Below are 27,466 nucleotides of genomic sequence, written 5' to 3' on the forward strand. Positions count from 1 at the left end.
CTATAAACATGCACATCCTGAAGCCTACCCATCAACCTTTTATCCACCAATACATAATCTAACAAACTGCTTTCATTATGTGCTATATCATATCAAGTTTATCCTCTGTTTTTTTCATAAAAAATGTGTTACCTATTACCAAACTTCTTTCTACATATAGTTCAGTCAAAGGCTTCTCATTTTCATAAACCCCTGGTACCCCAAATTTACCTACTACTCCTTCCACAATATTTTTACCCACTTTAGCATTGAGATCCCTAACCACAATTATTTTCTCACTTGGTTCAAAACTTCCCATGCACTCACTCAATATTTCCCAAAATCTCTCTCTCCTCTACACTTCTCTCTTCTCCACGTGCATAAGCACTTACTGTAATTCACTTTTCACATCCAACCCTTATTTTACTCCACATAATCCTTGAATTTATACATTGATCTCTATTTTCCTGCCATAATTTATCCTTTAACATTATTGCTACTCCTTCCTTAGCTAACTTTATTTGAAACCCCTGACCTAATCCCATTTTTTCTTCCCACTGAAACTCTCCTACCCTCTTCAGCTTTGTTTCACTTAGAGCCAGGACATCCAACTTCTTTTCATTCATAACATCTACAATCATCTGTTATCATTCGCACTACATCCACTCACATTCAAACATCCCACATTGAGGGCTTTCTTCTTTTTCTTTTTAGTAAGTTGTATGGGAAAAAGGGTTACTAGCCCTTTGCTCCCAGCATTTTAGTTGACCTTACAACACTCTTTCAACCTCCCTGGGTGGTTGCTGTCTACCAACCTACCGAATGTAAAAACATAGTAAAAATTAATGTATTTGAGAAACTAATAACAAAGAAAATATAGTTGCATTGTAACAAACTGGCATGGGAGGTTGTTAGTGCTGTTTAAAGGATATGATGGCTAGTGCTATATAAGCCCTTCTCCCAGTAGCATGGTAGATTGTTTGGAGATGGAGAGGTGCTGACTGTGGGTCAATATTGCTCAATACAATGTGAGCTGCGGTGTACCTGTAAAACCCCAACATAAATGACTTTGTTGTAGTTTGGATGACTATTTGAATGGTGAATATATATCATTTTTGTTTTGAGTCATTCTACCTTAGTGGAGATGGTTGGTGTTAAAAGTATCTAAGAATAATGTTAAATTTTTATGTGTACTTTTAATTGCCTTTTTCCATTCCTTTAACTTGTTAATTGTTTGCAGTAGTGGTAATTTCTTTATTCTCATTCCTATACTTTCAGTTATCAAGATATCTTCAGTTACACATGCGCTCTGTGCACGCGAGCAAAAATGAGCAGTTCTTCTGTGAAATTTGTGGTAAACTACTTACAGACAAAAGAAACTTTGTACTGCACATGAAAAGTCACATGGGAGAAACAAAAGCATCATGTGAAGTGTGTGGCAAACAGTTTAATCGAAAGTCTTACCTTTGGACTCACATGCGTGTACATACTAATCAGAAGCCTTATGGATGTAATTACTGTACAAAGTGGTTCAAACAATACAGCACTTGGAAAAATCATGAAAGAACTCATACTGGAGAAAAGCCTTATAAATGCTATATCTGCCAAGCAAAATTTTCAACAAGTTCCTCAGTGCACAAACATGTGCAATATGCTCATTATAATATAAGGGATTATTCTTGTGATGTATGCAAAAAATCGTTTATCAGTAAGCCCAAACTGGATGAACATAATAAAGTACATACAGGTGAGAAACCATTTATATGCCAAATATGTAATCGTGCTTTTAGCAAGAAGAACAATCTTCGGACTCATATGTATACCCATTCCACAAACAAGAAGTACAGATGTGAGGTAAGCATTAAATTCAGGCTGCCATATTTAAATTGGCAGTAATAATTAGGGGTGTGCTAAAGTATTGGCTTTGGTATCAGTGTGTATCAGCTTAAAATTGACTACATATCAGTATCGGCAAATTTGGCATGATGTATTTTGTAATGATGTATTTTAATATGTATTACTGTAAACTTTTAAATTTTGTACTAAAGCAGTTTTTCTGCTGTGGAATCTTGGGGTCCTAAGCACTTTAGACCGTATCAGGGCTAGGAAGGTTAGGGTAGGATTATTTTGCATTCATAATTCATAGGTGGAGAGTTAAACTTGCAGAGATCACACAGTACATGGAGTGAATGAGAGGCACTCAAGCTAAGTCCAGTGAAAAGGAGGGGAGGTCTGATTCCTTGATTCAAGAGGCATCCCCCCCTCCCACCAGCATCAAGGAACCCTTCCTTGAGGAATTAAGCAGGAGGCAATGTGATATAATTCCAACTTGGGGCCTCCTTTCCCCTGTTGGAGGAATGCATCTTTCAGTATTCAGAATGAAGCTGTTATAATCATAACTAAGCAATCAACCCACAAGGGTCATACACAAATGAAGTTATTAATACAATCTTGGTAAAATGCTGAGTTATTGTAGTTATCTACCCTGATACTAAGTCACCTAAATGTGATGGTATGTTTTGAGTGGTTAGAATTTAGCAACTTTTTATTTAGTGTATATAGTAGGATTTTTTCATCATTTGTTAAATCTTTAAGGCATTGTTATGCTGTCAGAATTAACAGGGCACCCTAGGAATATTTGAAGATTTTTTTTTTTAATTAATTTTCTTATTGATCCCATTAGAGGTAAGACAGAATGTAGGATTGCAGATGAGCAAGGAGGTTTTAGAGTGGGTAGGGGATGTGTAGATCAAGTGTTTACATTGAAGCATATATGTGAACAGTATTTAGATAAGGCATATGATAGTGGATAGGGGAGCAATGTGGCAGATGTTGCAAGTACAGTGGACCCCCGATTAACGATATTTTTTCATTCCAGAAGTATGTTCAGGTGCCACTACTGACCGAATTTGTTCCCATAAGGAATACGTATTGTGAAGTAGATTAGTCCATTTCAGACCCCCAAACATACACGTACAAATGCACTTATATAAATACACTTACATAATTGGTCACATTAGGAGGTGATCGTTAAGCGGGGGTCCACTGTATATGGAATAGGTAATAAGTTACTGAGTGCTGTAAAGAGTTTTTATGAGGATAGTGAGGCTCAGGTTAGGGTGTGTAGAAGAGAGGGAGACTACTTCCCAATAAAAGTAGGTCTTAGACAGGGATGTGTAATGTCACCATGGTTGTTTAATATATTTATAGATGGGGTTGTAAAAGAAGTAAATGCTAGGGTGTTTGGGAGAGGGGTGGGATTAAATTATAGGGAATCAAATACAAAATGGGAATTGACACATTTACTTTTTGCTGATGATACTGTGCTTATGGGAGATTCTATAGAAAATTTGCAAAGGTTAGTGGAAGAGTTTGGGAGTGTGTGTAAAGGTAGAAAGTTGAAAGTGAACATAGAAAAGAGTAAGGGTATCAAATGATTTAGATAAAGAAAAAATGGATATCAGATTGGAGAGGAGTATGGAAGAAGTGAATGTTTTCAGATATTTGGGAATTGACATGTCAGCGGATGGATTTATGAAGGATGAGGTTAATCATAGAATTGATGAAGGAAAAAAGGCGAGTGGTGCGTTGACGTATATGTCGAGACAAAAAATGTTATCTATGGAGGCAAAGAAGGGAATGTGTGAAGGTATAGTGGTACCAACACTCTTATATGGGTGTGAAGCTTGGGTTGTAAATGCTGCAGCGAGGAGATAGTTGGAGGCAGTGGAGATGTCCTGTCTAAGGGCAATGTGTGGTGTGAATATTATGCAGAAAATTCGGAGTGTGAAAATTAGGAGAAGGTGTGAAGGTAATAAAAGTATTAGTCAGAGGGCTGATGAGGGGTTGAGGTGGTTTGGTCATTAAGAGAGAATGGATCAAAGTAGAATGACATGGAGAGTGTATAAATCTGTAGGGAAAGGAAGGCAGGGTAAGGGTCATCCTTGAAAAGGTTGGAGGGAGAGGGTAAAGGAGGTTTTGTGAGTGAGGGGCTTGGATTTCCAGCAAGCATGCATGAGCGTGTTAGATAGGAGTGAATGGAGACGAATGGTATTTGAGACATGACAAGCTGTTGGAGTGTGAGCAGCGTAATGTTTAGTGAAGGGATTCAGGAAAACCGGTTATTTTTATATAGCCGGACTTGAGTCCTGGAAATGGGAAGTACAATGCCTGCACTTTAAAGGAGGGGTTTGGGATATTATTTTCTTTTTGGGGATTTTCTTTCCTTTTGGGTCACCCTGCCTCGGTGGGAGACTGCCGACGTTAAAAAAAAAAAAAAAAGTTTGGTAGTATGTTTTTGTTGTGTTCTTGGTTTGAATGGTTTTTATAATTTTTAATACAATATTGTATTTTTTTACCATGCGTATGTTCGGGTATATGGTTGTATATGTGTTAAGGCATATGGTTGTATTGAATCTTGTATATAGGTCAAAGCAATTTTTTAATCTGAAAATTTTTGCTTTCCTTATTTTAATGTTGTTCTTTCATTCATACAGTTGTGTGGAGAAGGTTTCATGAGACGATCAACTATTGAAAACCATATTATAGACTGCCACAAGCTGGAATTTTTACTGGGTTCCAGTAGTGAAAGTACAAATATAGAAAAAGAAGGGGAAACTGAGACTGTTACTACACCATTCATATCATTAGTAGGAACTGAAGAGAAAATGGGAGAAGACAGTTACATTGTTATATTTGCTGCTGAAAATGAGGAACAAAGTGACTCCAAAGAAATGCAGGTGACTGTCCTGGCTGGAGATGGTACATCCAGTCAGGTCAACTTATAACTCCTGTCACTCCTAATACATAATGCAAAAGACTTGACTGTAAAAGTTTCATGGGCGAAGTTGAAAGGTCATCGGCAGAATTTCGTCCTACGTACAACTGATATTAAGATTGGCACCACTTGTTTCTTTACTTCTCCAGCTTTTATTGATGGTATTCTTTCATCTTGATGTCCTCTAGAAGTTTAGTCAATAATAAATAAATAACCTGTAATTGTAAATGATCAGATGTATTTTAATTATGAAAAAGACTTCCATAATTTAGACTCTCATTATTCAGTGCCTACTAACCATTATTACTGTATTGAGGTAAAACTGCTATAACAGAAGTAACCCAAGGAGGCTTTTGTCAATAATATTACTACAGCACTGTATAGAGATTGGCAATTAGTGTAATGTATTTTTCCTTAGCGGTAATGTGAGGAATATAGTTCAGTGCCAGCATCAACAGAAAAAAAAATCTTTAAGGATATAATTCATTCCTCTATAAAGCAGATAAAATATATTAGTGGTAACTGTCAAAAATCAGAAAATAGAGGGTCATCACAAAGCAGTGATGAATGGTAAGTTAATTTTGTGTAATTACTTTGTTACTTTCATGTGCTGTTTACTAAGGTACTCTATATCAATGTGAAAATGTAGATTATTATTATTATAATAAAAAAGAAACACTAAGTGAAAATATAGAATGTGTAATTAATTTAGTATTGTAATTAGAGAAAGCACTATTTTAAACTCTCTTGAGGACTGGAATTGTTTTGCTCTGAAGGAACATCCTAATAATGTACTAGTGCTGTACTTTATTTTACCACTGTTTTTGTCACTTTAAATGGAACTTTCAATATAGTATATCTTACAGCAAATGTGACCTACAATATGAATATGCTACAGCATAAATCATGGGCATATTCTGAGACTTTTCCAGGAAAGAGGGATATGGTGATGAGAGGGCAAGGGGTTAGGCAAGCTCACTTGCAGTATAATAGTGTTTATCTTAGACTTGATCCAAGAGGAGGGAACTGCTCCCCTTGTCATTCCTTTTCCCTCTTACCAAGTCATGTTCCATGGCATGGTCTCCAGTATGGAAAATAGCATTACATTTTTATAGATTTGTTAGATATGAAATTTATATAACTGTTCAGAGGCTTTCCCTTTATATAAATAAGTCATGTACAGTAATAGGTTGTTTGAACATACCTTCACGTATCTTATTGACATACTTGTTGGTATTTGATGCCATCTTTTACCAAGGTTCGTCGACTTTATCCTGACCATTTTTTAAGAGGATTCATTGATTCCAAAGTCTGATTTATTTATACAATTATAATAAAGCAACGAGGAGACGGTTGGAGGCAGTGGAGATGTCCTGTCTAAGGGCAATGTGTGGTGTAAATATTATGCAGAAAATTCGGAGTGTGGAAATTAGGAGAAGGTGTGGAGTTAATAAAAGCATTAGTCAGAGGGCAGAAGAGGGGTTGTTGAGGTGGTTTGGTCATTTAGAGAGAATGGATCAAAGTAGAATGACATGGAAAGCATATAAATCTATAGGGGAAGGAAAGAGGGGTAGGGGTCGTCCTCGAAAGGGTTGGAAAGAGGGGGTAAAGGAGGTTTTGTGGGTGAGGGGCTTGGACTTCCAGCAAGCGTGCATGAGCGTGTTAGATAGGAGTGAATGGAGACGAATGATACTTGGGACCTGACGATCTGTTGGAGTGTGAGCAGGGTAATATTTAGTGAAGGGATTCAGGGAAACCGGTTATTTTCATATAATCGGACTTGAGTCCTGGAAATGGGAAGTACAATGCCTGCACTTTAAAGGAGGGGTTTGGGATATTGGCAGTTTGGAGGGATATGTTGTGTATCTCTATACGTATATGCTTCTAAACTGTTATATTCTGAGCACCTCTGCAAAAGCAGTGATAATGTGTGAGTGTGGTGAAAGTGTTGAATGATGATGAAAGTATTTTCTTTTTGGGGATTTTCTTTCTTTTTTTTGGGTCACCCTGCCTCGGTGGGAGACGACCGACTTGTTGAAAAAAAAAAAAAAAAAAAAAAAAAGTGCTGAACCTGATGCACAAATGAGTTGTGAAAATTTAGTTGATCCTAGGTCTTATGCTTAACTTCTCATAAATAATTTACAAGACAATAATGTATACCTTGTAAAGTGTATGGTAGAGTTATTATTGAAAGAATTAAGACAGAGAGTAGGATAGCAGATGAACAAGGCGGCTTTAGGATCATCTTTGCACTAGCCCACCTTTCTGCCAATAGTCGCTTATATCTCGCCCGAACTTCCTCCTCCCTTAGTTTATACACTTTCACCTCCCTCTTGTTGTTGCCACCTTCCTCTTTTCCCATCTACCTCTTACTCTAACTGTAGCTACAACTAAATAATGATCTGATATATCAGTTGCCCCTCTATAAACATGTACATCCTGGAGCCTACCCATCAACCTTTTATCCACCAATACATAATCTAACAAACTACTTTCATTACGTGCTACATCATACCTTGTATATTTATTTATCCTCTTTTTCATAAAATATGTATTACTTATTACCAAATTTCTTTCTACACATAGCTCAATTAAAGGCTCCCCATTTACATTTACCCCTGGCACCCCAAATTTACCTACTACTCCCTCCATAACATTTTTACCCACTTTAGCATTGAAATCCCCAACCACCATTACTCTCACACTTGATTCAAAACTCCCCATGCATTCACTCAACATTTCCCAGAATCTCTCTCTCTCCTCTACACTTCTCTCTTCTCCAGGTGCATACACGCTTACTATAACCCACTTTTCACATCCAATCTTTATTTTACTCCACATAATCCTTGAATTTATGCATTTGTAGTCCCTCTTTTCCTGCCACAGCTTATCCTTCAACATTATTGCTACTCCTTCTTTAGCTCTAACTCTATTTGAAACCCCTGACCTAATCCCATTTATTCCTCTCCATTGAAACTCTCCCACCCCCTTCAGCTTTGTTTCACTTAAAGCCAGGACATCCAGTTTCTTCTCATTCATAACATCCACAATCATCTCTTTCTTATCATTTGCACAACATCCACGCACATTCAGACTTCCCACTTTGACAATTTTCTTCTTCTTATTCTTTTTAGTAATCTTTACAGGAAAAGGGGTTACTAGCCCATTGTTCCCGGCATTTCAGTTGACTTTTACAACACGCATGGCTTACGGAGGAAAGATTCTTATTCCACTTCCCCATGGATATAAAAGGAAAAGTAATAAGACCAAGAACTATTAAGATAAAATCAAAGAAAACTCAGATGAGTGTGTATAAATAAACGTGTACATGTATGTGTAGTGTGACCTAAGTGTAAGTAGAAGTAGCAAGACGTACCTGTAATCTTGCATATTTATGAGACAGACAAAAGACACCAGCAATCCTACCATCATGTAAAACAAGTAAAGGCTTTCATTTTACACTCACTTGGCAGGACGGTAGTACCTCCCTGGGTGGTTGCTGTCTACCAACCTACTACTAATAATATATTCAATTCTCTCTTATTCATTGTGACTCCTAAATTTATATTTACAGTCACCCAAGAGACTGTATATATAAAACTAGTAAATTTGTAGTAGGTTGGTAGACAGCAACCACCCAGGGAAGTACTACCGTCCTGCCAGATGACTGTGAAACAAAAACCTGTAACTGTTTTGCATGATGGTAGGATTGCTGGTTTCTTTTTCTGTCTCATAAACACGCTAAGATAACAGGGATATCTTGCTACTCCTACTTACACTTTGGTCACACTTCACAGACACGCACATGCATATATATATATACATACATCTAGGTTTTTCTCCTTTTTCTAAATAGCTCTTGTTCTTTTTTTATTTCTTCTATTGTCCATGGGGAAGTGGAAAAGAATCTTTCCTCCGTAAGCCATGCCTGTCGTATGAGGCGACTAAAATGCCGGGAGCAATGGGCTAGTAACCCCTTCTCCTGTATACAATTACTAAAAAAGAGAAGAAGAAAAACTTTATAAAACTGGGTTGCTTAAATGTGCGTGGATGTAGTGCGGATGACAAGAAACAGATGATTGCTGATGTTATGAATGAAAAGAAGTTGGATGTCCTGGCCCTAAGCGAAACAAAGCTGAAGGGGGTAGGAGAGTTTCAGTGGGGGGAAATAAATGGGATTAAATCTGGAGTATCTGAGAGAGTTAGAGCAAAGGAAGGGGTAGCAGTAATGTTAAATGATCAGTTATGGAAGGAGAAAAGAGAATATGAATGTGTAAATTCAAGAATTATGTGGATTAAAGTAAAGGTTGGATGCGAGAAGTGGGTCATAATAAGCGTGTATGCACCTGGAGAAGAGAGGAATGCAGAGGAGAGAGAGAGATTTTGGGAGATGTTAAGTGAATGTATAGGAGCATTTGAACCAAGTGAGAGAGTAATTGTGGTAGGGGACTTGAATGCTAAAGTAGGAGAAACTTTTAGAGAGGGTGTGGTAGGTAAGTTTGGGGTGCCAGGTGTAAATGATAATGGGAGCCCTTTGATTGAACTTTGTATAGAAAGGGGTTTAGTTATAGGTAATACATATTTTAAGAAAAAGAGGATAAATAAGTATACACGATATGATGTAGGGCGAAATGACAGTAGTTTGTTGGATTATGTATTGGTAGATAAAAGACTGTTGAGTAGACTTCAGGATGTACATGTTTATAGAGGGGCCACAGATATATCAGATCACTTTCTAGTTGTAGCTACACTGAGAGTAAAAGGTAGATGGGATACAAGGAGAATAGAAGCATCAGGGAAGAGAGAGGTGAAGGTTTATAAACTAAAAGAGGAGGCAGTTAGGGTAAGATATAAACAGCTATTGGAGGATAGATGGGCTAATGAGAGCATAGGCAATGGGGTCGAAGAGGTATGGGGTAGGTTTAAAAATGTAGTGTTAGAGTGCTCAGCAGAAGTTTGTGGTTACAGGAAAGTGGGTGCAGGAGGGAAGAGGAGCGATTGGTGGAATGATGATGTAAAGAGAGTAGTAAGGGAGAAAAAGTTAGCATATGAGAAGTTTTTACAAAGTAGAAGTGATGCAAGGAGGGAAGAGTATATGGAGAAAAAGAGAGAAGTTAAGAGAGTGGTGAAGCAATGTAAAAAGAGAGCAAATGAGAGAGTGGGTGAGATGTTATCAACAAATTTTGTTGAAAATAAGAAAAAGTTTTGGAGTGAGATTAACAAGTTAAGAAAGCCTAGAGAACAAATGGATTTGTCAGTTAAAAATAGGAGAGGAGAGTTATTAAATGGAGAGTTAGAGGTATTGGGAAGATGGAAGGAATATTTTGAGGAATTGTTAAATGTTGATGAAGATAGGGAAGCTGTGATTTCGTGTATAGGGCAAGGAGGAATAACATCTTGTAGGAGTGAGGAAGAGCCAGTTGTGAGTGTGGGGGAAGTTCGTGAGGCAGTAGGTAAAATGAAAGGGGGTAAGGCAGCCGGGATTGATGGGATAAAGATAGAAATGTTAAAAGCAGGTGGGGATATAGTTTTGGAGTGGTTGGTGCAATTATTTAATAAATGTATGGAAGAGGGTAAGGTACCTAGGGATTGGCAGAGAGCATGCATAGTTCCTTTGTATAAAGGCAAAGGGGATAAAAGAGAGTGCAAAAATTATAGGGGGATAAGTCTGTTGAGTGTACCTGGTAAAGTGTATGGTAGAGTTATAATTGAAAGAATTAAGAGTAAGACGGAGAATAGGATAGCAGATGAACAAGGAGGCTTTAGGAAAGGTAGGGGGTGTGTGGACCAGGTGTTTACAGTGAAACATATAAGTGAACAGTATTTGGATAAGGCTAAAGAGGTGTTTGTGGCATTTATGGATTTGGAAAAGGCGTATGACAGGGTGGATAGGGGGGCAATGTGGCAGATGTTGCAAGTGTATGGTGTAGGAGGTAGGTTACTGAAAGCAGTGAAGAGTTTTTACGAGGATAGTGAGGCTCAAGTTAGAGTATGTAGGAAAGAGGGAAATTTTTTCCCAGTAAAAGTAGGCCTTAGACAAGGATGTGTGATGTCACCGTGGTTGTTTAATATATTTATAGATGGGGTTGTAAGAGAAGTAAATGCGAGGGTCTTGGCAAGAGGCGTGGAGTTAAAAGATAAAGAATCACACACAAAGTGGGAGTTGTCACAGCTGCTCTTTGCTGATGACACTGTGCTCTTGGGAGATTCTGAAGAGAAGTTGCAGAGATTGGTGGATGAATTTGGTAGGGTGTGCAAAAGAAGGAAATTAAAGGTGAATACAGGAAAGAGTAAGGTTATGAGGATAACAAAAAGATTAGGTGATGAAAGATTGAATATCAGATTGGAGGGAGAGAGTATGGAGGAGGTGAACGTATTCAGATATTTGGGAGTGGACGTGTCAGCGGATGGGTCTATGAAAGATGAGGTGAATCATAGAATTGATGAGGGAAAAAGAGTGAGTGGTGCACTTAGGAGTCTGTGGAGACAAAGAACTTTGTCCTTGGAGGCAAAGAGGGGAATGTATGAGAGTATAGTTTTACCAACGCTCTTATATGGGTGTGAAGCGTGGGTGATGAATGTTGCAGCGAGGAGAAGGCTGGAGGCAGTGGAGATGTCATGTCTGAGGGCAATGTGTGGTGTGAATATAATGCAGAGAATTCGTAGTTTGGAAGTTAGGAGGAGGTGCGGGATTACCAAAACTGTTGTCCAGAGGGCTGAGGAAGGGTTGTTGAGGTGGTTCGGACATGTAGAGAGAATGGAGCGAAACAGAATGACTTCAAGAGTGTATCAGTCTGTAGTGGAAGGAAAGAGGGGTAGGGGTCGTCCTCGAAAGGGTTGGAAAGAGGGGGTAAAGGAGGTTTTGTGTGCGAGGGGCTTGGACTTCCAGCAGGCATGCGTGAGCGTGTTTGATAGGAGTGAATGGAGACAAATGGTTTTTAATACTTGACGTGCTGTTGGAGTGTGAGCAAAGTAACATTTATGAAGGGATTCAGGGAAACCGGCAGGCCGGACTTGAGTCCTGGAGATGGGAAGTACAGTGCCTGCACTCTGAAGGAGGGGTGTTAATGTTGCAGTTTAAAAACTGTAGTGTAAAGCACCCTTCTGGCAAGACAGTGATGGAGTGAATGATGGTGAAAGTTTTTCTTTTTCGGGCCACCCTGCCTTGGTGGGAATCGGCCGGTGTGATAATAATAAAAAAAAATGTAAAAGAAGAAAATTAAAAGTGAATATAGAAAAGAGTAAGGTTACGAGGATGAAAAGATTAGGTGACGAAAGATTGGATATCAGGTTGGAGGGAGGGAGGGAGTATGGAGGTGAATGTATTCAGATATTTAGGAGTGGACGTGTCAGCAGATGGGTCTATGAAGGATGAGGTGAATCACAGAATTGATGAGGGGAAAAGGGTGAGTGGTGCACTTAGGAGTCTGTGGAGACAAAGAACTTTGTCTGTGGAAGCAAAGAGGAAAATGTATGAGAGCATAGTTGTACCAACACACTTGTATGGGTGTGCAGCACAAGTGATGAATGTTGCAATGAGGAAAAGGCTGGAGGCAGTGGAGATGTCATGTCTGAGGGCAATGTATGGTGTGAATATAATGCAAAGAATTCGTAGTTTGGAAATTAGGAGAAGGTGTGTGATTACCAAAACTATTATCCAGAGGGCTGAGGAGGGGTTGTTGAGGTGGTTCGGACATTTAGAGAGAATGGAAGAAAACAGAAAAACAAAATGATTTCGAGTGTATAAATCTGTAGTGGAGGGAAGGTGGGGTAGGGGTCAGCCCGGGAAGGGTTGGAGGGAGGGGGTAAAGGAGATTTTGTGTGCGAGGGGCTTGGACTTCCAGCAAGTGTGCATGAGCGTATTTGATAGGAGATGGTTTTTAATACTTGATGTGCTGTTGGAGTGTGAGCAAAGTAACATTTAGGAAGGGATTCAGGGAAACCGGCAGGCCGGACTTGAATCCTGGAGATGGGAAGAACAGTGTCTACACTCTGAAGGAGGGGTGTTAATGTTGCAATTTTATAACTGTAGTGTAAAGCACCCCTCTAGCAAGACAGTGATGGAGTGATGATGAAAGTTTTTCTTTTTTGGGCCACCCTGCCTTGGTAGGAATCGGCTGATGTGTTAATAAAATAAAAATTAACCCTTAAACTGTCTAAACGTAGACCTACGTTTTCACTGCCAGTGCTCCGAATATTTTGAAAAATAATTTTTTTTTTTAAATTAAAGAGGGCAATTTTCTGTATTATAAGACTAAAAAAAAATTTTTTAGGACTGGTATTTCATAGCCAATCTTTGTTGACACTAATATTAGGTACTGAAATAGTACTCAAATAGTCACAATCAATCACAAAAGCAGGTGTACATTTTCACCTGCCTTGGTCATTCACTATTGTCTAGAAATATATACAAAGTATTTATAGGTCTCGGCAATGTTTTAGACATGCTGGAGTATATATGAAACTTCTTGAAGCATGGTGTTTATGACGAGTGTCGCTAAACTGCTGACAGGGTAAGCAGTGGAGTGACACAATGATAGTGCCCTGCTGCAGGGAACCCTAGCTCTATTTGTTTACACTGTTACACAAACATGTTTGTCTGTTCGTCTGTCTTCTGTTTGTCTGCCTGTGTGTCTCGATCTTTCTGTCTGCCTGTGTGTCTCGATCTTTCTGTCTGCCTATGTGTGTGTGTCATTCTGTCCACCTGTGTGTGTGTTGTTCTGTTTACCTGTGTGTCTCGGTCTTTCTATCTTCCTGTGTGTGTGTCTTTCTGTCTGCTTGTCTCTCAGTCTTAGAGAGCGGCTTGTAAACCAACAGGTATTACACACGATGCAGTAGTTATGTCTGCTTCCTGATGAAGTAAAAATGCATATTACTTGCGTACTAGTTGCCAGTCATGGATATTATGTCTTCTATCTACAAGCACTGTATAGCACTTTGCCTGGAATTTTTGGGTTACCCTAGGTAATTTACACTATGTATAACTGTACTTCTGTGTACATGTGACAGAGATATAGACAGGTAGACAGAGATATAGAAAGATAGATACAGACAGACAGCCAGTGGTATCAAAAATGAAAGGATGTTGCACAAATGTTACACATGGGTTATTGTAGAGGTTTTTGATATTTCCTCGATCACTTGTGGCCACATCCATAACTTTCCTCTTACAAGGGGAGTGTTAATATGACATGACATCAGTGAATCCTAGGTGTTTGCCACACTATTTGCTCTAGCTGGTGCTCAATTTTGCTGGTGCTCCCACAAGGTACTAAGTGGTCCCAGATTTTTTTAATACTGCACACACTGAGTGTTAAGACTCATTCTATACTGACCAGGCATCTCAGGCCAATCATGCCAAATTTGGAGGCAGGAAAAATAAAACGTAGATCTACGTTTGGAGTGCTAGCGGTGCAAAAGTAGATCTATGTTTGGACAGTTTAAGGGTTAAAATTATAATCTTTTTTTTTTTTTTTTTTTTTTTGGAAATTAGAAAACACTGGTTTCATTTCATCCAGAATTGATAGTGGGCCAGAGAGTTATGCCTACAGTAACTTGCATGCTTTTCTAATTTTATTTACAGACTTCTTCGAGGGGAGATCCTTGGCATGGTGAAGAGAGTCTTGGTCTGAGGAATTAGACCTTTTGGTCTCCTTCCTCAGACTGAACCTAATTACCCCCCTCCCCCCCTTTCCCTTTACTTCTCTCTCCCATCCTTCCCTTTTCCCCATCCTGTGTATATTATTATTATAATCAAAAAGAAGCGCTAAGCCACAAGGGCTATACAGCATCCTGTTTATAGCCTCTAGGGTCCTCCCTTCTGGCATTACAGTTTCTAGGTAGGGGGAAGTGTGCTGGGGTTTAGCCTGCTCCGTGGAGTTCCTCGGGAGTGGTGTAGTTTGTTGTGGAATCTGGGTCATCTGGAGGTGCCCTGCTCCCTTCCCGGATTTCCAGGAGGTGGGGTGGGGTGTCCTGCAGGCGATGGGTGTATCTCCAGAGGCTGAATGTCAGTTCTGCGAGGTGGCAGCCAAAGGAGGTATGCTTTGTGGCAGGTATCTGACCGCCCTCTCTTTTGTCCGCCGGGGTGGCTTGGTAGATGTGAAGTTGCTGTCCCGGAGCACAGGTTTACTGGTGTGAAGGGTAGGGAAGGGCATGGGCTCCACACTTCATCTGCACTGCTGGTGATATCGAGGTCCTATTGGGTGAGGGGGAAATCACGGCCCTTTCGTGCCTTCTAGTAACTGTCCCTCCGTTGTCCTCTTTTTTTTTTTTTTTCTTTCCTTTTTTTTTCCTTAAAATAATAAGAAAGAAGTACCACCATCATGCAGACTTTGTTCCGTGACCCCCCTCCTCCTACCAGGCCTCTTTTTGTTACCGCATCTTGTCCTGACCCAGCTTTGTTATTGGATCTTTCTTCAGACTTTTCCCACCACCTGCTAGTGACGCCTTGTCACCTGCTCCAGGTGCCAAGGCTCCGCCCGTTTCTTCTAGTGCCTCTGCCTCTTGCACATCTTTAACTATGCGTCTGGCGTCCCCAAATACAGTGCAGTGGTTTTCAGATCGCCCACCTGCCCCAGGTCAGGTCGCCTGCGGTCCTGCGTCTAAACGTTCCAGACCATTTGCTCATGATGGTTCTTCGATTTCTGCTCATTCCACCCAAAAATGACCTATATGACACCCACTTCCTTTATGTACCATGTTTAGAAGTACACAGTGGACCAAATTCTTTTCCTTACAACCAACGTCTGTACTATCTTTCAGATCACAGTATTGGTAAAGCTCTTTTAGGACATGTTGGCCAAAATATATCCTTTCACACTCTTTGGAGTGGTGTGCACATCGTTACAGTTCAGAATGCAGACCAAGCTCATGATCTTTCCCATCTTACTTCCACTGATAACGTTCCTATTACAGTTCACAAGCATGCTACTCTGTTTTTGCAGTGGTACGGTGGTCTTACCATGTACCATTGTACAATGTGATTTTCTGTCTTGGATGATGATATTTTAGAGCAATTAGCCCTTCAGGACCTTCCAATTCTCACAGTGGATGCATAAGTTTTGCCAGCTCGCGGGTGGAGGCACTTTCCCAGTAACATCGCCCACTTAACCTTTGACTGTTGTGAACTCCCCTTCTTCATTTATATCGCGGGACATCGCCTAGGGGCCCATAAAGTGGTCCCTACACCCCAAGTGTCAAAATTGTTGGTGCTTCAGACACCCACTAAATACTGCAGGTCTGTGGCAGAGGGCCCGGTCTGTGGTGCCGCAGATCATGGCGATACATCTTACAGTCTTTCCCCCACTTGTCTTAATTGCAACGAAACTCATCCTTATTTTTCCCGTCTGTGTTAGCTCTATCTTAATGAATGTGAAATCCATTGTCTTAAGGAGAGTGAAGGCCTTACTTATGCTATGGCCTTCTCTCAGCTCCGCCTTCAGGGGAATCTTTGTGTTCCTTATTCTCTAGTAGTTAGGAGACCTCCAATCTTAGCAGTCCCCCCGCCTACTAGCTCCTCTGGTGCCACGTCTTCCGGGGTCACCCCCGTCTCTAATTCTTTTGTGGTTTTACTGTCTGAAACCCCCCACCTCCTTACCTCTTCCTACCTCTTTTCATCTCGCCTGCTAGCTTCTTAATCTGTGAGGCCTCACACGCCTGCACCTTCTTTGCGCCTATCACCTGTGAAGTTGAACCTGTCTCCTAAGCCCAAGTCTCTTTGAATGCCTCCAGTGCTTACAATTCTCCAACAGTTTTTTTTTTTTCAGCCTTGGTGCCTAGTTCTCACCCCCTTTCTAACTCTTGCATGAAAGTGGAGGTTCACCCTACCCTTTCGTGTAATCCCCTCTTCTCCTATTCCCTCCCAACCTTCTTCCAGCCTCCTTCCTCTCCTGTTCCACCGCAGGACTCCTCTGTCCCCACCAGCACATCTCTCCAGGTTCATACTCCCCTCCTCTCTCAGACTTCTTTGGTTCCCTCCATAGTCTCCCCGATCTCTACTTGCTCTACCTCGCCTGTCTCTTAAGTCATGGTATTGGCATCTTCCGTGTCCGCTGAAACACTTGATGCTATCTCTGACTATATTGCAGAGACAAAACCCTTGATGGACACCAGTGAGCCTCCTTTTGCCTCTTTTTAATCTTCACAACCCTCACAGCATTCCAATTCTTCCTTGCTTATACGCTTTCCATTGACTTCACTGACCCGACTAGCCCATAGATTTTATCAGTTCTCATTGTTGGCATACCTATCTTTGTGAATAATGATTTATTTACAATTGATGGAATATTCATGGCCTCAGGAGTAATCGAGAGAGCTCCAGATGTTGCTCTCCCAGTTTTCCCCAGTATGTATTGGGTTACAAGAGCCTAAAGTTCGTTCAGCAGTTATCCGTCTCATTTCGAGCTATGTGCTTTTGCATTCTTCTGATCCCTTTCCTGATGAAACTTTTAATGAGAGTGCTACAGCATCTACATTCTACATGCCTTAAAGTCCTTCTGCATCTTTTCAATCTTGTTTGGATGCAAGGGGTTCTCCCTCAAAAATGGAAATCTACCCTTGTACTACCGTTTCGCAAACCAGGCACTTTGGGGCTTGATACCTCTCACTATCGTCCCATTGCTCTGACCAGTGTAGTCTGCAAGGTGATGGAACGATTGAATAGGTGTCTGATATGGTATTTGGAGACTCTCAATAGTCTTTCTCCTCGCGAATATGGCTTTTGCAAGGGCCACTCTACCTTGGACCCCTTGCTCCACTTAGATATCTAACGTATGTGCAAAATGTCTTTGCTAAGACGCACTCCGTCCTAGCAGTCTTTTTTGATCTCGAGAAGGCATATGACACCACATGGAGGTATAACATCTTAGTCCAGGCCCACTTCTTAGGCCTCCATGGTAATCTATCGACCTTCCTTGCTGCTTTCTTATCTTAGACATTTTCGTGTCCGTGTTGGCGCCTCGCTTTCCTCAGACTTTGTTCAGGCTGTGAGAGTCCTACAAGGTTGTGTCCTTAGCACTATTCTTTTTCTCTTGGCTATAAATGACCTACCTTCCATTCTTCCATCACATATTTGGTCGTCACTTTATGTGGATGACTGCTATAGCTTACACAGGCTCTGACTGTCGCCTGGTAGCAGCTTCCCTTCAGAATGCAATTGACCATGTTTCCCATTGGGCCAATTTTCATGGATTTAAGTTTTCTAGTGCGAAAACCCATTTCATTACCTTCACTAGATGTCGTTTTGTCCCAGATATTCCACTGTAGTATTTACATGGCTCACGTATCCCAGAATGTGATATGGTCAAGTTTCTTGGCCTTCTATTCGATCACCAGTTGACATGGAAACCTCACATTTCATCTTTGAAGGCAGCTTGCCATGGTCGGTTGAATCTCCTTAACCTTTTCAGGGTCAGCAGGCCCTCTCCCAAACCTGTTCTCAGGGTTGATAAAAATTTGAAGAAAAAAAAAAACTATTTTTTCTTATGAAAAGATAGTTTTTTTTTCTAAACATTATAGGCTAAACAAAAAAATTTTTACCATCAATACTTACTGAGATATGGAGGCGTGAAGTGGACAGAAAATGACCAGCATACAGCAACATCGCCGACTGCCGGTCGGTCACCCAGTATTCGTTTATTTTCTTTTTTCGGTACTATTTTCTATTATTTTTAATTTTTTTTTCAAGTAACTTTTATGGCCTGTGAGACCAATATGAGCACTATTTTGTAAGTTATTTCTTTTTCTATACTACACAATAACTGCACAAACACTGTTGTCACTATTTTGTTTACAAAACTTATTTACACAAATGAACAATATAAAATGTTGTTTATTACTATTTTTCTATATTTTATATACACATATACAGTCACAGGGAATGTTTTTAGAAGTTCTGCAGCCTGTGGAAGTTTTTGAAACATGGTGTCATGCACAGTGGTGTTTTACACTCCTCACACAAAACGAGTGTCTCTGCGTTGTTGTGGGTGTTTTTTTGTATGTGCACAGATATAACACCTCTTCTGAGCCTTTTTCTTGAAAGCAGTAGCAGGCAGTTTTACCAGGAAGTGATCACCATGATTCAGACGAGAAGGTAGTTGTTGATAATTTCGTGGGCGGTTTTCTATTGCAGGTGCTGTTCCTTGGTACTTGATTATTTGTCTGATGACAAACAAAATTTGCCATATGTGGTTTGTTTCTGGTCCTCATCTTATATATATTATAAGCATTGAGCATGGAAATGTCTAGAATATGGAAAAAGAGTTTTATGTACCACTTATAACTCTTGCGAACACAATCAGCAAACCCAACCTGCATGTCACATTTGTCCGCTGAACACACATTGAGGGTGTAGTCAATCACAGCTGCAAGTTTTAGAATGGGTTCATTGCTTTCTCTATGCTGCCTGCCAGTGTCTGCCATTTCATTAGGGTGAACTGATGACAACAGTGTGACATCTCCTTTGTCATGCCACCATAATGCCATGATGTCATTGGCAGCAAACGCCTGCACCTCACCTCTACGAGTGCCAGCATCGAACTTGGGCATATGTTTACGATTTGCATGCACTGTGCCACACACATCATGTTCACTTGCAAGAAATCACTAAGGGGCTTGTGTACCAGTTATCAGTATATAATACATGTATATGTCCCTTACCAAGATATGGCTCCATCATTGTTCTAACTACATCACCGGAGATACCCAGTAACTTCCTGGTATCTCGCAATGTGTTACTTCCAGTGTACACAATTATATCCAATACAAGACCACTGTAACAATCACAAAGCACAAACAACTTTATACCAAAGCATTTTCTCTTGCTTGGTATATACTGCTTGAATGAGAGTCTTCATTTGAACAGAATCAAAGACTCATCAGTAACAAGCTTCAGGTATAAAAATATATTTTGAATTTCTGTTTCAGATACACAAACACATTCCTAATCTTATATAACCTATCGTTTCTGTCAGGCCTGGTTTTGTCTGAAAAGTGAAGCATACATAATAGTAGCACAAATCGACTCACTCCTATTATATCACTGATACCTGGGGTTGCAATCAGGCGGTCTGTCAACCAGTATGATCTCACACTGTGCTTATACACATGTGGCATAAGCATTATTGTGGCAAACAAAAGATACATCTTAGCCACAGATGTCTCCTTCCACTGGTGTAGGCATGAGTTTGGTGAAAGTATTGTGTTTGCCTTGGTGTAATTGAAGTATCTGTTGCTTTTCCTGACAATAATTTCCATCAGGGGTTCGTCAAAGAATAACTCGAAACATTTCAGTTCAGCGGCATTGTTCCCAAGTGTACAAGATGGCCGTATTCCACTTTGGCTTTCATCAAACTGATGGGGATTTGGAGCAAAATTGGCAGCTTCCTGCCAATTCCATGTGTGGTCTGCTGGTGGGTACTGGATATTGACAGGTGGTTGTGGTTGTAGAGGTTGTAGTTGTAGAGGCTGGTGTGGTGGGTGGGTGGGGGGTGGTGGCCTTTGTTGTACATCAGCTGAGGCAGTGGCGTGGGTGGCAGCATGGCCCACTGCTGGTGCCTCACAGCCGGCACCACCACTACCACCACCATGCACATTTTCCCTCCCAATTGCAACACTATTATCTTCATTTTCACTATCTGTTCTTGTTGTACAGCCACAGGATGCACTCTGAGATGTACTCCTTCCCCTTGGAATAGCATATAGCACACTACCAGAGCGCATATACCGTCGTATATACTGACGCTTCACTGGAGAATATTCCACTTCACTATCACTACTGGAACTGTTTTCAAGAGCTTGTAGTTCATATTCACTATCACGATCATCACCAATGCTCACATCTGAGTCTGGGATATGGGAAAATAGGAGTTTCCTCTTTGGTTCTGGTACAACTGAACGTGAACAAGACAGCCCAGCACCAGAGGTGGAAGGCTGAGGGTCGTCTGGGTTTTCCTCACTATTACCGGTATTATGGTCATTAGTTTCGGTCACAACCTCATCAAAACCTTGAAACTCATCTTCATTGGCACTTCCATCTGTATTAGAACTGTCACTGGGGAACAAAAGTGTCCCAATTCTCCGAGGAGTGAGGAGCTTCTTACCGCGAGGTATGGTGAACAAGGTGTACTAAAATGGCGTTTCCACAATGTGCCACTGGGTCCCAGAAATTTTCTACCGTGCACACCGACCACGCACACCCATTCTCTCACATCTAGGCCTACCAGCTGTTTCCCGCTTAATTTGAAGCCGCTAGAATTTACGCGTACTAGTACGGCACCAACCCTGGTGCACAAGCCGTACTAGTATGGCACCAACCCTGAAAGGGTTAAAATTCTTGCACATCATTCATGGGGGGCAGATTGTCGCACTCTACTCGGTTTGCATTCTACCCTAGTTTGTCCAAGCTGGATTAGAGCGACCAAGTCTATTCTGCGGCTCCTCCTACAGTTCTTTCTAAGTTAGATCTCCTTCATCATCAGGGTCTATGTTTATGCCTTGGTGACTTTCGTTCGTCCTGTTGAAAACCACTATGCCGAGGCAAATGTTCCTCGATTAGCCGATCATCGTGATGCTCATTGCCTTCATAACTTTGTCTGCTCTCATGACCTTCATGTTCCTTCTATGTATAGGTTGGTCTCAGATGTTAGTTGAAACCCATTATTTGTTTGGCACCCCTGCTTACTCTGACCCTTTTCTCTTCATCTTCATTCCGGTCTTTCTCTCTAATTGTCTTCCTTGTACATGTAGCATCTGCCTTTACCCTTACCCCTTCGGAGGTTCTGACAGTTCGTGTCTGTTTTCCCCTACTGCAGTGCGCCAAAGCTCTCCTATGGCTACCTCTTCCTTTCTTTTTCTTGATCGCTTCTAATCACATGCTCGTGCCATCACTGTTTATACATTATTATTATAATCAAAAAGAAGCGCTAAGCCACAAGGGCTATACAGCACTGTTTATACAGATGGTTCAAATCTTCTGATGGTGTTGGGTTTACGGCGGTGTTGTCCGGGGTCATTTGTTAGACTTGGCTAGTATTTTTACCGCCAAGTTGTATGCCATCTTTATAGCACTTCTCCGTATTACATGCATGTCTCCTTCGGTGTTTGTGATCATTTCAAATTCCCTCAGCACTTCACAGGCCATTAAACAATTTGATTCCCCTCATCCATTGGTCCTTCGTATTCAACTTTGGTTGAGCCATGTGGCTAGCAAAAACAAAGACACTGTTTTCTGTTGAGCCCCTGGACATGATGTACAGGGCAATGAAGAGGCGGATGCTGCTGCGCAGTCAGCTGTGCATGATCTTCCGGTTTCCTGCCCCTCAAGGGAGGTTCCTTGACACTGGCGAGGGGCTCTTGATCTAGGGAATTGGATCTGTGCTTTGGTTCCCTAAATTGAGCCTGAGTACCTTCCATCCCCCCCCCCCCCAGATGCACTGTATAATCCTACAGGTTTAGCGCTCCTCCATGATTATAATATGTAATAATAAATAATAATTCTGGTTTCTTATACTATTCCATTCTGGGATTATTTTAGTCATCTCTGCCCGTCTTCATGGCCGTTGGCAACAACGTTGGTCGGACATGCACCATGACAAATTGCACTCTATTAAACCACTGTTGGGTTTGTGACCATCTTCTTACCACCGTTGCCGTACTCAGGAGACTGCACTCTCCTGTCTGCATTGGCCATACTCATCTTACCCATGGGCATCTCGTGGAACAACGCCATATTCCTCTCTGTGAGGTTTGTCGGGTCCTTATTTTGGTTCTTCGCTTTCTTGTGGATTGTCCGGTTTACCAGCAAGCCTGCAGGATTTACTTCCACTACTGCTGCCGCCCTACTGCTTTTACCTCATCTTTCCTTCTTGCAGACAGCCCTGCCTTTGACTTACGATCACTTTTTGTCAGCAACTGCTTTACTATACGAACTTTGACACAAAGCCCCTAGAGTCCCTTCCAGCCCGTTTCTTCCCTCTCCACCTAGCTGTTTATAGCCCTGGCACTATTTTCTGCCCTGCAGTGCTGCACGACCCTTGTCGGTTTAGAGCTTTATTTGATTATAATAATTTATTCACAATGCACTAAGCAGCACTGTATGACCCTTATGGATTTAGTGCTTAGTTTTGATTGTAATAATAATACAAAGCACTAAACCCATTTGATAATTCAGCACTGTAAACATATTAAGTTTCTAACATTATCAAATAACCATCAATAACTTGCTACTGTCTCGACTAAACATTATGGTACACACAAATCATAATCACACGGCAAGTAAAACTATTGAATTATTTATCACATTCTGCAATTCGTGACCATAATTTGTTCCATGTCATTAGTTGTGTCAGCAAATTTAGACAAAATGAGAAGTATCCCCACCATTTGTGTCAAGAGTTGCTGAACTTTGGTAAGTATCCTTCAGGGAAAGTGACAACCCTCCCAAAGAGGTCTGTACCCAGAGGTACAAATCACTGAAACCCAATCTCATTAAAGTAGTCTAGCATTAGTGTTTCATGCTATTATTGTTCGCTTTAGAGGGAGGTGCTAAACCCATAGGGGTTGTGTATTATAATAAAAAATGAAGTGCTAAACCTACAAGGGTCATACAGCACAGCAGGACAGGGAAAGAAAATGGGTATTGGGTAGCAAGAGGGAGGTGGTACTATTAAGGTCATACAGTGCAGGGGCATAGGGTAGCAATTATTATTATAATCAAAAAGAAGCGCTACCTGGTTACCTGGAGGTTATTCCGGGGATCAACGCCCCCGTGGCCCGGTCCATGACCAGGCCTCCCGATGGATCAGGGCCTGATCAACTAGGCTGTTACTGCTGGCCGCACGCAGTCCAACGTACGAGCCACAGCCCGGCTGATTCGGCACTGACTTTAGGTATCTGTCCAGCTCTCTCTTGAAGGCAGCCAGGGGTTTATTGGCAATTCCCCTAATGCTTGATGGGAGGCTGTTAAACAGTTTTGGGCCCCGGACACTTATGGTGTTTTCCCTTAGTGTACCAATGGCGCCCCTTCTTTTTATTGGGGGCATTTTGCATCGCCTGCCCAGTCTTTTACTTTCGTAGGGAGTGATTTCTGTGTGCAGATTTGGGACCATTCCTTCCAAGATTTTCCAAGTGTAGATTATGATATATCTCTCCCTCCTGCGTTCCAACGAGTACAAGCCAAGTGCTTCCAAGCGTTCCCAGTAGTTAAGGTGCTTGACAGAACTTATACGTGCAGTAAAGGATCTCTGTACACTCTCTAGATCTGCGATTTCACCTGCTTTGAATGGAGATGTTAATGTACAGCAGTATTCTAGCCTAGAGAGAACAAGTGATTTGAAAAGGATCATCATGGGCTTGGCATCTCTCGTTTTGAAAGTTCTCATTATCCATCCTATCATTTTCTTTGCACGTGCGATCGTGGCACTGTTGTGATCCTTGAAAGTGAGATCCTCAGACATTACTACTCCCAGGTCCCTTACATTATTTTTCCGCTCTATTGTATGGCCGGAGTCAGTAGTATACTCTGTTCTAGTTATTATCTCCTCCAGTTTTCCATAACGGAGTAGTTGGAATTTGTCCTCATTGAACATCATATTGTTTACTGTTGCCCACTGGAAAACTTTGTTTATATCTTCTTGGAGGTTAACCGCGTCCTCAGCAGATGACAGCCGCAAGGGCTATACAGCGCTGCGGGGTAGGGAAGGAACCGAGGGTATTGGGCGGCAGAAGGGAAGAGGGATGATCAGTAGGATACAGAGAACAGCGGGGCAGGGGATAGTGTGGGGGTAGAGGGCAGCAAGAGATTGAGGTAGAAAGGGCTGAAGGTATCATTAGAGTTTGTGAAGTAAGTCAGCTGTTGTCAAAAAGTCAATGAGAGAATCCGGATGATAGGTGGGTCCATCAGCGAGAAGGGAAGGTAAAGAGAGAGCAGCGGAGCGAAGACGACGATGGAGGTATATTCTGCGTGCTCGTTGATAAAGTGGGCAGTCTAATAGAATGTGGCTAACCGATAATAAGAACCTGACAATTCTCAGAGAGGAACAGGGCGCCTCTCCATGAGATAACCATGAGTAAGACTAGTATGGCCAATGCGAAGACGGGAGAGAGTAGTCTCCCAACCTCGACACTGGTGACAAGACGACGGCCAGTAACCTATACTCGGTTTAATAGATTGAAGTTTGTTACCGAGCAGAGTAGACCAACGTTGTTACCAACGGGTGTGAAGGTGGGTAGCTATTGCAGCAAAATAGTCCGTAAATGGAACACCTCTATATGAAACTGGTAGGTCATGTATTGCTGACCGCACAGCAGTGTCTGCCTGTTCATTGCCCTGTACGTCAACATGACCAGGGACCCAACAAAAAACAATATCTTTATGCTTGGAAGAGATGCGGCGTAGCCAAAGTTGGATATGGAGGACTAAGGGGTGAGGTGTATCAAATTTCTGTATAGCCTGTAAAGCACTAAGGGAGTCTGAGACAACCACAAATGATGACACAGGCATAGATGCAATATGGATAAGTGCTGCAAGAATGGCATACAATTCAGCAGTAAAGATACTAGCTGAAGATAGTAAATGCCCTCGTACGACGCTGTCCGGAAACACTGCTGTGAATCCTATGCTGTCAGAAGACTTAGATCACGTTGATCCTGATCTAAACCTCCAGAATCTGACACCCAATCAAAACCTATTGGAAAGTAACTGCCTTTATTACACAGCATCACAAGCCAGCACTATCCTAAACAATGCTAAAAGCCTATCAGTACTTAACTACAACATCAGGTCCTTAAGCAAACACTATGATGACCTCCTGGCACTCCTTGAATCACTAAAGACACCCTTCTCCTGCATTATTCTTACTGAGACCTGGCTTAAGCAGGACACAATAGATATCTACCCTCAAATTCAAATTCAAATTCAAACTTTATTCTCTATAAGTATTACAATGCTGAGTTTACAGAATTTGGTTATTGTGTGGTTTACATGTAGTAAAATAATAATTACAGAGTGTACCACTAGAACGCCTAGCATGGCTAGGCATTTTGGGCAGACTTATATTAAATCTTAAGTTTAAAATGTTACAAAATTATGAGAAGTTGGTATTATGGCTAAGTGACTAAATACTAGTTGTGAGTTTAGCAATGTGAACGCTTTTGTTTTGGCACTATACATAGTTTCAGTATTGGAGTATAACAGGCCAACTTATGACTAGTTAAGATTCATTAGTTTGAGATTGAGATTGATATTTCTGTTTATGGTCAAATGGGTGAGTGAGTGTAAGTGTGAACCACCAGGTAGTAATCGTATTATTAGTTGACAGGGTGTATCAGGGAGATAAGATGTTTTCTGATGGTAGTTTTGAAGGTGATGAATGTGTCTGCAGTTTTGGAACTTTCAGGTAGGGTGTTCCAGATTTTAGGGCCTTTGACATACATTGAATTTTTGTAAAGGTTTAGTCGGACACGGGGAATGTCATAGAGATGTTTGTGTCTGGTGTTGTGCCTGTGGGTTCTGTCACAACTATCAAGAAAGCGTTTTAGGTCAAGGTTAATATTGGAATTTAAGGTCCTGTAGATGTAGATTGCACAGTAGTAAGTGTGGATGTACTGAACAGGGAGTAAGTTTAGATCTATGAAGAGTGGGGGGGGGCGTGTTGCCAGGGATGGGATTTAGTGATTATTCTTACTGCGGCTTTTTGTTGGGTTATTATTGGCTTTAGGTGTGTTGCTGCAGTTGAACCCCAAGCACAGATAGCATAGATGAGGTATGGATATATAAGTGAATGGTATAGTGTGAGAAGGGCAGTTTGCGGCACGTAGTATCGTATCTTGGAGAGGATCCCAACCGTTTTGGATACTTTTTTGGTTATGTGTTGGATATGGGTGCTGAAGTTCAGGTTGTTGTCGAGGTATAGGCCTAGGAATTTGCCCTCATTATGCCTGGTAATTAGAGTGTTGTCGATCTTAATGTTAATTTGCGCATCTCCTGCTCTGCTACCAAACATAATGTAGTAGGTTTTGTCAACGTTAAGCCTAAGTTTATTGGCTGTCATCCAAGTTGATATTTTGATCAGCTCCTCATTAACAATGGTGTTGAGGGTTGCAAGATTAGGGTGAGAGATGACGTAAGTCGTGTCGTCAGCAAAGAGAATGGGGTTTAGGTGTCGAGATACGTTTGGAAGATCATTGATGTACATTAGGAAGAGCAGGGGACCAAGGACACTTCCCTGCGGAACTCCAGTATCAAGTGGCTGTGTTGTTGATGCTGTGTCTTTAATGGTGACATACTGATACCAGGATACACAGCAATTCACAACTGCAGACCAAACCAAGTTGGGGGTGGTATTGCAATCTATTACTCTAACCAATTATCTTGTATTAGCACCACTTGCTTTAGTGATGAATATGGGGAATACATTTTTTCTAATTTTACTGTAAAAAACCTTAAGACACCTATAACAATCTGTGCCATTTACCGGATACCTCACACAAACATCCCAAATTTAAGTGAGAAATTAAAGTCACTAATAACAAACAGACAAATGAATAAGCACCACCTTCTCTTAGCTGGAGACTTCAACATCAACCTTGGCTTACTAGATGATCAGCCTGTAACTGATTTCATCAACAATATGAACAACACACTTCTCATACCAACAATAACTAAACCAACCAGGCTCACTGAGACAAGTGCAACCATAACAGACCACATATGGA

The 27,466-nt window shown here is 41.2% G+C and overlaps 1 protein-coding gene across 1 annotated transcript; it reads left to right on the top strand.

Annotated features, from left to right (window-relative positions):
- The first annotated feature begins 1,237 nt into the window (after positions 1-1,237).
- On the top strand, positions 1,238-5,505 carry LOC138851106 (zinc finger protein 677-like). The gene is made up of 2 exons (XM_070079593.1): positions 1,238-1,833; positions 4,476-5,505. The coding sequence occupies exons 1-2, from the start codon at positions 1,282-1,284 to the stop codon at positions 4,764-4,766; spliced, it is 843 nt and encodes a 280-aa protein (XP_069935694.1). The 5' UTR covers positions 1,238-1,281; the 3' UTR covers positions 4,767-5,505.
- Positions 5,506-27,466: the final 21,961 nt, after the last annotated feature.

This window comes from Cherax quadricarinatus, chromosome 6 (assembly GCF_038502225.1).
Source record: "Cherax quadricarinatus isolate ZL_2023a chromosome 6, ASM3850222v1, whole genome shotgun sequence".
In the NCBI taxonomy this organism is placed as follows: Eukaryota; Metazoa; Arthropoda; class Malacostraca; order Decapoda; family Parastacidae; genus Cherax; species Cherax quadricarinatus.

Excerpts from the sequence above, each read along its gene's own strand:
- LOC138851106 (XM_070079593.1), top strand. The coding sequence starts at position 1,282 with ATGCGCTCTGTGCACGCGAGCAAAAATGAGCAGTTCTTCTGTGAAATT. Across the intron at positions 1,834-4,475 it reads ACAAGAAGTACAGATGTGAG|TTGTGTGGAGAAGGTTTCAT; the intron begins GTAAGCATTAAA and ends TCATTCATACAG.